Source organism: Pipistrellus kuhlii, unplaced genomic scaffold (genome assembly GCF_014108245.1).
Source record: "Pipistrellus kuhlii isolate mPipKuh1 unplaced genomic scaffold, mPipKuh1.p scaffold_m20_p_31, whole genome shotgun sequence".
Taxonomy (NCBI): Eukaryota; Metazoa; Chordata; class Mammalia; order Chiroptera; family Vespertilionidae; genus Pipistrellus; species Pipistrellus kuhlii.
In genome coordinates this window covers 1,076,221-1,087,731 of record NW_023425531.1, presented here as the reverse complement: position 1 = coordinate 1,087,731, position 11,511 = coordinate 1,076,221, and the positions used below count along the sequence as shown (strand labels likewise).

General features: G+C 36.3%; 1 protein-coding gene across 1 annotated transcript in view; it reads right to left on the bottom strand.

The window, feature by feature from the left end:
- Positions 1–3,274: 3,274 nt before the first annotated feature.
- Positions 3,275–11,511, bottom strand: part of LOC123653337 (phospholipid-transporting ATPase ABCA3-like) — a 40,545-nt gene continuing 32,308 nt past the window's right edge. The window contains exons 5-6 of the mRNA XM_045589321.1: positions 5,497–5,756; positions 3,275–3,403 (exon numbers count right to left, since the gene is read on the bottom strand). Coding sequence (XP_045445277.1) covers positions 3,275–3,403; positions 5,497–5,756 — 389 coding nt within the window. The remainder of the gene's footprint in view (positions 3,404–5,496; positions 5,757–11,511) is intronic.

Genomic DNA, 11,511 nt, shown 5'->3' with positions numbered 1-11,511 from the left:
CCACCAAAGTGATCTATAGATTCAACACAATCCATATTAAACTATCAATGGCATATTTCACAGACCTAGAAAAAATAGTCCCAAAATTTATATAGAACCAAGAAAGACCTTGAATAGCCACAGCAATCTTGAGAAAGAAGAATAAGATGGGAGGTACCACAATACTGGATATCAAATCATACTACAAGGCCATTATAATTCAAACAGCCAATTGCTGGCATAAGAACAGGCATATAGTCCAATGGAACAGAATGAAGAGCCCAGAAATAAACCCATATCTTTATGGCTAATGAATATTTGACAAAGATGGCAAGAGCATTCAATGGAATAAGACAGTTTCTTCAATAAATGGTATTGGAAAAATTGAACAGACACATGTAAAAAAAAATGAAACTAGACGACTAAGTTACACCACACATAAAAATAAACTCAAAATAGATAAAGGACTTAAATGTAAGACAGGAAACTATATGGTAAAAATCTTAGACGATGCTATAGGCAGCAAAATAGCATACATTTGTTGTAGCAGTACCTTTACCAATACAGCTCCTAGGGCAATGGAAACTAAAGACAAAATTAACAAATGGGACTACATAAAAATAAAAAGCTTCTGCACAGCAAAATAAACCATCAACAAAACAACAAGAAAGCAGGAAGGAACATACTAGTATTTACCAATGTTATCTCCCATAAGGGTCTAATCTCCAACATTTATAAGGAATTTATACAACTTAACCAAAGGAAGATAAACAATCCAATCAAAAAATGGGCAAAAAACCTAAATAGACAGTTTTCAAAAGAGGACATACAGATGGCCAAGAGACATATGAAAACATGCTCAAAGTCATTCATCATCTGAGAGATGCAAATCAAAATGACAATGAGGTACCATCCTCATACCTGTCAGAATGGCTATTATCAACAAATCAACAAACAACAAGTGCTGGAGAGGATGTGGAGAAATAGACCATTAACTGCTGGTGGGAATGCAGACTGCTGTAGCCACTGTGGAAATCAGTATGGTGTTTCCTCAAAAAACTAAAAATGGAACTCCAATTTGACACAGTGATCCCCCTTCTAGGAATATATCCCAAGAAATCAGAAACAACAAGAAAGGGTATATGCACCCCTATATTCATAGAAACACAATTTACAATAACTAAGATTTGGAAACAGCCTAATTGCCCATCAGCAGATGAGTGGATTAAAAAAGGGATATAGTTTCCCATCTTAAAAATCAATGCTATGTCTATACAATGGAATACTCCACTGCTGTAAAAAAAGAAGGAGCTCTTACCATTTGCAATAGCATGGAGGGACCTGGAGAGCATCATGCTAAGCAAAATAAGCCAGTCAGAGAAAGATAAGTATCACATGTTCTCACTCATTTGTGGAATATAATGAACAACATAAACTGATGAACAAAATAGAGCTAGAGAAGCATGGAACAGAGTGAAGGCAGGGGCAGAGGTAAGAGATCAACCAAAGGACTTGTATGCATACATATAAGTGTAACCAATGGATATATAGACACTAAAGGAGTGAGGGCATGTGCTAGAAGGGTGGGAGTATCCAGGGAGAGGTCAATGGGGGGAAAAGGAGACATATGTAATACTTTAAACACTAAATCATTTTTTAAAAGTAATGGATTAAAGTCTGTTAATATAAAATAAACCTCCAATTTAAATTGCATTCATAGAGGGAATCAATGGTTACAGACAGAGTTTACCTACAGTGGTGAATGCACAATACAGTGTTCAGATGATGTGTTTTGGAATGCTATACCTGAAACTTGTATAATTTTAATTTTGTCAGTATCACCCCAATAAATTCAATTAAAAAGTGGGAAAATAAAAACATTGTTTAAAAAAGAAATAAACTTCTGCAAAAAAGCATTATTTATTTATCCTAAGTTCTAACTGGTCACAAATTTTATTTTATATACTTTTTAATATACACATTGGGCCATATTAATTTTCAATGTTCTCTTTACCTTCTATTAAACATTTCATATACAATTCATATTCTATGATAGAATGTAAGTCAAGACTATACATATGAGCTCAGCAGAGGTGGCTCAGTGGTTAAGTGTTGACCTATGAACCAGTAGGTCATGGTTTAATTCCTGGTCAGGGCACATGCCTGGATTATGGGCTTGATCCCCAGTAGGGGTATGCAGAAAGAATACAATCAATGATTCTCTGTCATCATTGATGTTTCTATCTATCTTTCCCTCTCCCTTCCTCTCTGAAATACACACACACACATACACACACACACACCACACCACACACACACACACACACACACACACACACACACACACATACACACGCAAAGACTATATATGAGATGTCTAGAAGGAGCACCCAAATAAGATCCCATTTTAGTCAATTAGAACAGAAGCAGCATTATATATGGGGAGGTCTTAGACTCACCTTTATTGAAGAATGTGCTAATCATAAAGCCAAAGCATATTGAAGCAATGGCATAACACAAAAAAAATACAAAGATGAAACTTTGGTCACTGTAACGGAAAATTGGCTCCTTGATAATCTACAATAAAACAATATGACAATGTAAGGCTCACCACAAGTAGTGTCACATAAACACAAGGGAAAAGAGGCGGGGAATGAAAGGCCTACATAAGTAGTAGATCACATTGGTCAGTGACTGATGCTTATTTGTAGGAAAATTAACTAAACAACATATTTTTTACAGAAGGGTTTCTGGTGTTGTTGGTTTTTTCCCCCTTGGATGTTCAGCAGCCTATGACTCTCCATAGTGGAGACAATATAAGCCAAATTTCATCTTCCTGGCAACCTGAGACCAATCAGTCCACACGAGAGAGGAATGACCTCATCCCTCTCAGAGGATAGCTACAGCAGGCTACAATCTTGGAAGATATCCAATATAGCAGACATGAACCACATTAGCTACTGAACACTTGAAAGGTAGCTAGTGTGACTATCATTTAATTTTAGTTACTTTAAATTAAAAAACAAACACAGTGTCAAGTACATATTAGGTATTTCTAATGATGATATTGCATATGGACTGAGATGTGTTTTAAATATAAAACAGTCAGTACAAAAAAGAATGTCAAATAAAATATCTTAATTTTCAAGTATATTGTGTGTTGATATATTTTGTATATATTGATTATTATATAAAATAATTTCAATTGTTTTTTCTATTCTTTAAAATGTGAAGTGGCTACTAAAGATTTAACATTACATAATGATTCATTAAATAACGATTGGATAGCACAAAGTTAGAAACTTGCCTTGGCAAATAATAACACAAATATCAAAGCGATAATAATTATATAAAACAAGAAGACTGTGAGGAAATAGGAAGTCCAGATCATCCAGTTTTTAATTCCAATTATGAGTTGGTACTCCTGTAGGAAAGTCAACACAAATCAAATATAACACCTAACAGTAATTCATAATGCTTTCATATACTTTAAAAATTAAATTCCTATAAAACCTATATAAATCGGTAATATCTCTCTTTTGTGAATGAGAAGAAGCAATGTCCAAAAAATCAAGAATGTTGGTCAAAATTACGGAATTAATAAGTACAGTATTAGCATTATAATATAATTCTCCTGATTTCAATACTGTACTCACTTAGTATTAGACCAAAATGGAAAGCATTTCAAATTAAACTGAAATATTAAGATCTCTTTTATATTGTAGTATGCTTCCTGGAATATTAGAGAAATGTGTCTATGTTTTTTGTTTTAAAAATCCAGTGTTAGTTAGAAGTCAGTTATACTTCTTATGCTTGTTTCTTGTAGACAGTGTAGCCTTTTCTCCATCTCTGGCTGCTCTCAACATCTGGTCTTTGGTTTTCAGCAATTTAAATATAATTATGTCTAGGTGTTTGTGTGTGTTTATGAGTACGCATTTGTGTGCTTGTGTGTGTGTGTGTGTGTGTGTGTGTGTGTGTGTGTGTGATGTATTATATTTATCCTGTTTCATGTTCTCTGAGTTTCTTTAACCTGTGGTTTAATACCTGTGGTTTGATACCTACCACTGATTTTGGAAAAAACTCTGCTATTATTTTTTTTAATGTATATTTATTGTTGAAAGTATTACAGATGTTACCTTTTCCTCCCCATTGATACCCTCCCACTTACTCCCAACCCCCTCCAGGTCTTTACCTCACTACTGCTGTGTCCTAGGGTTATGCCTATTTGCATATACATTCTTTGGTTAATCTCTTTCCACTCCCCACCTCCACTCTGAGAATCATCTGTTGCATGCTTCCATGTCTCTGGATCTATTTTGTTTGTCAGTTTATTTTGTTCATTAGACTCCACATATAAGCAAGATCATGTGATATTTGTCTATTTCTCGCTAGCCTACTTTTTCTCACTTAGCATAATACTCTCCTGTTAGCTCTATTCTCTCATATCTTCTAAGAGGGATTCCAGTTATGTACATGTTATACCGTTTAATATTGTCCTACACTTTTTGTATGCTCTTTTCTGAATTTTTAAATTTTGTTTTCTCTTTAAGCTTGTATAATTTCAATTGTTTTATTCAATTCTCTGATTCTTTCCTCATCAAGGTCAAATGTATTGATGAGTCTGTCAAAACCATTCTTCTCTTTTGTTAGCATATTTTGACTTCTATAATTTTCCTTTAACTCCTTCTTATAGTTTTTTCTCTCTCTGATAGCATTAACTGTCTGATCTTGCATGTTTTCCACTGTGCAGAAAAGAGCTAACAGAGGAGGCTTAAGACTTTTAGGATGTCGTGTTTGCAAGGTTAGTTTTTCTAGGCTTTCCCTGGTAATTTCCTCTTATGACCCAGCTACGGGTATTTACTACAACACTATAATAATTTCCAGATGTGAGTATAACTATATGATGAGTACTGCTGCATTTCAGAAAATGGGGGTGGTCTTGAAGATCTGGACACTTGTACCTTTCCCTTTAGAGCCTTTAAATTACTAATCATAATAATTTTAAATTTCTTGTCTGATATTTCCAACATCTCTGTCTTATTTAAGTCTAGTTCTGATAACTAATTTGACTCTTTGGACTGTCATTTCTTAATTTTTGATGTGCTTTGCAATTTTTTGTTGAAACCCATACATGTTAGCTAGGGCTGTAGCCACCAAGGTAAATAGACCAAAAGATTGGGGATTCATGTTAATTTAGTGAGGTGTGAACTGTGTTTGAGGTTCCTAGGTACTAGAGACTAAAAATTCCACTAGTGACTTCTTGGCCTTCACGTTTTTTCTTTTTGTTGCTTCCCAGAGATGGTTTGCCTCTGCAATGCTGCCAGCTTGGAAAATTGGAAAGTTGCATCAGTTTCTGTCATATATTTGCTGATCCTGAGATGTAATTTGCTGCCACTGAGTATAACAACTACCTACCAATGCTGAATATGTAGAAATAGTCTAACTCTCCATTTAGAAGAACTCCATAGGCATAAAAATAAGTTTACAGAAACTTTATCAGAAAATAATTGGGATTACCTTCAATCTTTTTTCTTTTTCCAACACAAGATTTCGCATGATGGAAAGTACAATTGAAGAGAACATGAATATGAACATCAAAGGGAATTGAACACTAATGATTTCCAATAACAGGTCTCTAGAATAAGCTGGATGTGGAAACCTCTGTACAAGAACACTAATGCCATCAAACAGCTTCTGGGCAGCACGGTATCCATGGTACTGCATGATGGCCTTATCTAAGGCATGCTGCACAGCCAGGAACCCTTCTCTGATGTACCCTGCATGACAAAGCAGTGTCAAATAAAACAGACTTGGGACAGCTCAGACACATAGAAACAAGGCAATTCAAATAAGTCATAGTTTGTCATCTACAGAACATAAATTTAATATTGTACAAGGCCAATTGAACATATTGTAATTACTCTGAGAACATATCACAGTTTTGGCACTAAAGAGATACTTCTTCTTTTTTATTCTTAGTGATGAAAGTATTATATACACCCCCATTATTCCCCACTGTCCTCTCCCAGCTCAGGTCCCCTCCCTTCTATTGTCTATTTATTGGTTATGCTTATATGCATACAAATTATTTGGTTGGTCTCCTATCCCCCACTATCCCCTCCCTCTGAAGTTTGACTTTTTCAGCTGAATATCATTTATAGCTTTTGAAAACTAAGAATATTAAAAGAATGCAAGAGTAGATTTGCTAAATGCAATTTAGTTTTACTAAAAATGCAGATTTAATAAAACATTGGTGAATGAAGACTTGGAAATGTGATAAAAGAACTAAAGCTCAGGAGTTGAAGATGGATGCCAACGGGAAGGCAGACTGCAAGATAGTGTGTGAGTGACAGAACAAAAGGAGAGTGTGCTGCACAGGAAGTATTTATTTGTGAGTTGAGAGACAGCTATACTCCAAGGGACTTAGGGGATTTCCAGATGGGGTTCCCTGACAAGGCAGCCTCCACTGCTTCTGAAATCTTTCCCAGAGCAACTGGCTCTGATACAGAAACCATGCCATCTTGAAGGGGAGAGTGGATGTTATCAGAAGTCAAAACATCCCAGGAATATACAACAACACTCAGTGAGCAGCTGCGAACCCAGGAACACCAGACCCAAGCAATGTGAATATGTGGACTGGGAAGAACTCTGAAACTTCTCACAGAAAAGTCAAATTTCACCTATGATAAGGAGAGAGAGAACTACATAACCAGACACGTGGAGAAGAGAGATCATGGGGACAAAAAAGAAAAAGCCCACATATGAAAGAAAAGGAGCCATCTCCAGAAAAGGAAGTAAACAAATTGGAGGCAAGCAACCTGTCAGAGAAAGAATTCAGAGACATGGTCTTAAGGGGATGAAAAGAATGGAAGACAAATTCAACAATATGTGTAAAAACCAAGTGCAAATGAAGAAAAATCAAGAAGAAATGAAAAATGACAATGCTGCTATAAAGAACTCAATAGAATGCATCAACAGTAGACTAGAAGAAGTAGAGGAATGTATCAGTGAGCTAGAAGACAAGGTAGGAAAAAATACCCAAGCAGAGCAGCTTCTATATATATATAAAAAATTAAAAAGTAGGAGAGCCTAAGGGAACTTTGGAACAACATGAAACAAAACAAAATATGCATAATAGGGGTGACAGAAGGAGAGAAGAAACTGAGCAAGGAATAGAAAACGTGTTTGAAAAAATAATGACAGAAAACTTCCCTGATATAAGGAAGAAAGAAACTCACACAAATCCAACAAGTACACAGAATCCCAAACAAAATGAACCACAGAAGACCGACACCAAGGCACATTATAATTAAATTGGCAAATACCAATGACAAAGTAAGAATCTTAAAAGCAGCCAGAGAGAAACATACAAGGATCTATGTAAGGATTCCCCATCAGACTAGTGACTGATTTCTCAAAAGAAACACATCAGGCCAGAAGGGAATGGAATAAAATATACAAACTCATGCAAAGGAAGGATCTGAATCCAAGAATACTATACCCCGCAAGGCTATCAATCAAAATTGAGGGGGAAATCAGGAGCTTCACAGACAAAAAAGGACTAAGGGAGTTTATTACCTCTGAATCAGCAATGCAAGAAATGCTAAAGTGTCTGTTGTAAAAAGAAGAAATAGGCTGTGAGGGGCAAAAATGGTGGCAGAATAGTCAGACTTGTTCTGATCCTAGTCCCGGAACAAATAGAAGTAGTGATGGAAAGTCGCTTGGGGAGAGTTTGTTGGCAAGCTAAGGGATAGCAGAACTCTAAAAGAAGGTGGGGATCGAGGTTCCCTGACCAATCAGTCCATACTGCAGCTGAGACCTCTCCTGGAGCTATGGGCTTAGAGGGAAAACTACTTCATCTTGCAAGGAAAAGTGGATCTTATCTGAGGCTTGAAAAACCCACAACTCTAGAGACCATGGAACAGCTGTGACGCCCCAATCGGCACAAACACAGGGATTAAAGGGAGCTCTTCACCAGCATGGAAAGGTCAGATTTTGCCTGGATAATGTGAGTTATCTGGGTAGTGGAAGCGGTGGCTGCGGTGGAGGCAGCAGTGGTGGCAGAGTGAAAAGCCATGCTGCAAGACCCTGAGGATCAGGGAAGTCTGTGCCCACAAAAGTCCCCAGCTATTGGGTCTAGCGTGATCTGTGAATGTGGAAGGGGTTCCTCGATGTGGCTAACGGAATCTATCTCTAAAAAGCAATCCATTCTGATCTGACACGGAGAGAGAGCATAAGAATTTGAAAGATGTGCAGTCTGCTTGAACTTGCACACAGACCCATCTTTCGCACACCTGGGCTTTTCCCACTTCATCCCCTTGCTTCTGATTATCAAGCAAAGACCACCCAGTTTGGCATAGCCTGGGAGACTTCAGGGGGAAATTGCTTTTTTTGGAAACTGGGGATCAGAGGGGGGAGAGACCATGTGAGAGCCAGCTTGGAGGCAGCCCACGACCATGAATCGGTATTGAATGACAAAGAGAAAGAAGGCTAGAGCAGCCAAAAAGATGGGGAAGTCAATCCAGAAACACTGCCACCTAGGGACTGAATTACAAACTGACGTTTTATTATTAGTGTTATTTAATCAAAAATAAAAGAACACAAGAAATAAAAAAACCCCATACTTAAAAATAAGGACTAGCTTTCAACCCCGAGGTGCAGTGGGACACAGGGAACTGCAATACTGTCAGGTCTGAGAAACAGGCGTGCCAAACAGAATAACAGAGGAAGTGAATGACCTTCACTACTGCACATTTTTTTATGCTATTTATTTTATTTTATTTTCATTTTTTGCACCTTTTACTTAAGAAACAATTTTTCCCATTTTATCCTCACTGATTTTACCTTTTTAATTATTACCTTTTTAGTTTCAATCACCATTATTACAACTGCTATTTTACCTTTTTTGTTTCCTTTTTCTTTTTGTTAAGTGCCATTTTATTTTCTCTTTATTTTACATTGGGATTATTGTTCTTCATTCTATTTTCATCTTTCCTTTAGCATCATTTAACCCTGTAACAATACAACCTTTATGCCATCATTCTCTTCCTAACCTTTCCCCTTTTGAAGTCCTGTTTATCTTAACCCTTTCCTGCTTTAGATTTTCCTTATTCATATCTAATTTCCAATCCCCTCCTCCAAGTGCATACACACCACTCTCTTCGCTGTCTTAATTAAAAAAAAAAGAAAAGAAAATAAATTGTGTTTTTCTAAAGGTCCTTTTGTTGTTGTGTGCGTGAATGTTGATTATATTGAATTTTTATGCTTTTTAGTGAGATTGTTTTGGTTATTCTTTTGTTGTTGTTGTTGCATGGTATTTTTTATTTGCTTTGTTTTTCTTTGTTGTTTTTTTCTTCTGTTTTCCCTTACCTCACTTGATATTAGTGGCTGTTGTAGTTTGTATTAATCTCCAAGTACTATTGTTGGCATTTGCTAGGATTAGTAGTTCTTCTATTGGAATTTTCCCACCATATATATAGTTTGTACCCCTTTTCTCTCTTAGTCTCATTCTTGTCTATCTTATTTTTTCCCCCTGTTTTCAAATTTCATATTGACAATCCTTTTTCTTTTTCTTTTTCTCTTCCCTTTTTACTCTTCTTCTTTCTCTCATATCTCCTAATTTGCCCTTTTCTAACCTTTATTGGAGGTTATTAATATCACAAACACACTTCTGTTCAGTGCCTTGTGTGTTGTACCTGGTTGTGTCGTATTTTGTGCCTTTAAATCAACGCAGGAGAGAGAACTACATAACCAGACACGCTGAAAAGAGAGACCATGGAGAGAAAAAGAAACAGCCTGCATATGAAAGAAAAGCAGGCATCACCAGAAAAGAAAGTAAGCAAATTAGTGACAAGCAACCTATCAGGGAAAGAATTCAGAGAAATTATCATAGGTTGGCTAAAAAGAATGGAAGACAAATTTGACAATATGAGTAAGAACCAAGAGGAAATGAAGAAGAACCAAGAAGAAATGAAAAATGACATTGCTAAGAACTCAATGGAAAGCATCAATTTTAGACTAGAAGGAGCAGAGGACCACATCAGTGAGCTAGAAGACAAGATAGAAAAAATACCCAATTAGAGCAGCTTCTATGGGAAAAAAAAATTAAAAAGCAGGAGAGCGTAAGGGAATTTCGGGACAATACAAAACAAAATAATATTCGTATGTAGGGGTCCCAGAAGGAAAGGAAACTGAGGAAGGCATAGAAAACCTGTTTGAAAAAATAATGACAGAAAACTTTCCTGATATAGAGAAGAAAAAACCCACACAAATCCAAGAAGCTCACAGACTCCCAAGGAAAATGAACCCCAAAAGACAGATGCCAAGACATATTATAATCAAACTGGCAAACACCAATGACAAAGTAAGAATCTTAAAAGCAGCCAGAGAGACACAGAAAGTTACACATAAAGGAACCTCATCAGACTAGCAACTGATTTCTCCACAGAAACTCACCAGGCCAGAAGGGAATGGAATGAAATATACAACATCATGCAAAGGAAAGGTCTAAATCCAAGAATACTGTACCCAGCAAGGATATCAATCAAAATTGAAGGAGAAATCAGGAGCTTTACAGATAAAAAAGGACTAAGGGAACTTATTACCACCAAACCAGCAGTGCAAGAAATGCTAAAGGGTCTGCTGTAAAAATAAAAAAAGAAATAGGAAATGAGAAAGGAACACAGGGGTATAGAATAAAAATGGTGACAAATAAGTACCTATTAATAATAACTTTAAATATAAATGGATTAAATGCCCCATTCAAAAGACATAGGGTAATGGATTGGATAAGAAAACAAGACTCATATATCTGCTGTCTACAAGAAACCCACTTCAGAAAAAAAGATTCACACAGACTGAGGGTGAAGGGATGGAAAAAGATTTCCCAGGCAAATGGAAATGAAAAAAAAAAGCTGGGGTAGGAATACTTATATGTGGCAAATTAGATCTCAAAGTGAAGGACATAACAAAAGATAAGGAAGGCTACTTCATAATACTAAAGGGAGCAATCCAACAAGAAGAAATAACCCTGGTAAAACATATATGCACCCAATACAGGAGCACCCAAATACATTTTAAAAAATCCTGGAGGATATTAAGGGAGAAATTAATAGCAATACAACCATAGTTGGAGATTTTAATACCCCCCTATCACTTTTGGACAAATCATCTACAAAAAATCAGCAAAGAAACATCAATCCTAAATGACCCACTAGACCAGATGAAATTAATTGACGTCTTCAGAACATTTCACCCCAGAGCCACAGAATATGCATTATTCTCAAATGCACATGAGTCATTTTCAAAGATGGACCACATGTTGGGACATAGGCAAAGTCTCTTCAAATTCAAGAAGATGGAAATCATATCAAGCATCTTCTCAGATCATAGTGGCATAAAACTGGAAATCAACTACAATAAAAATACTCCAAATAAATCAAACACATGGAGACTAAACAGCATGCTATTAAAAAATGACTGGGTTACCAGAGAGATGAATGAAGAAATAAAAAATATCCTGGCAACAAATGA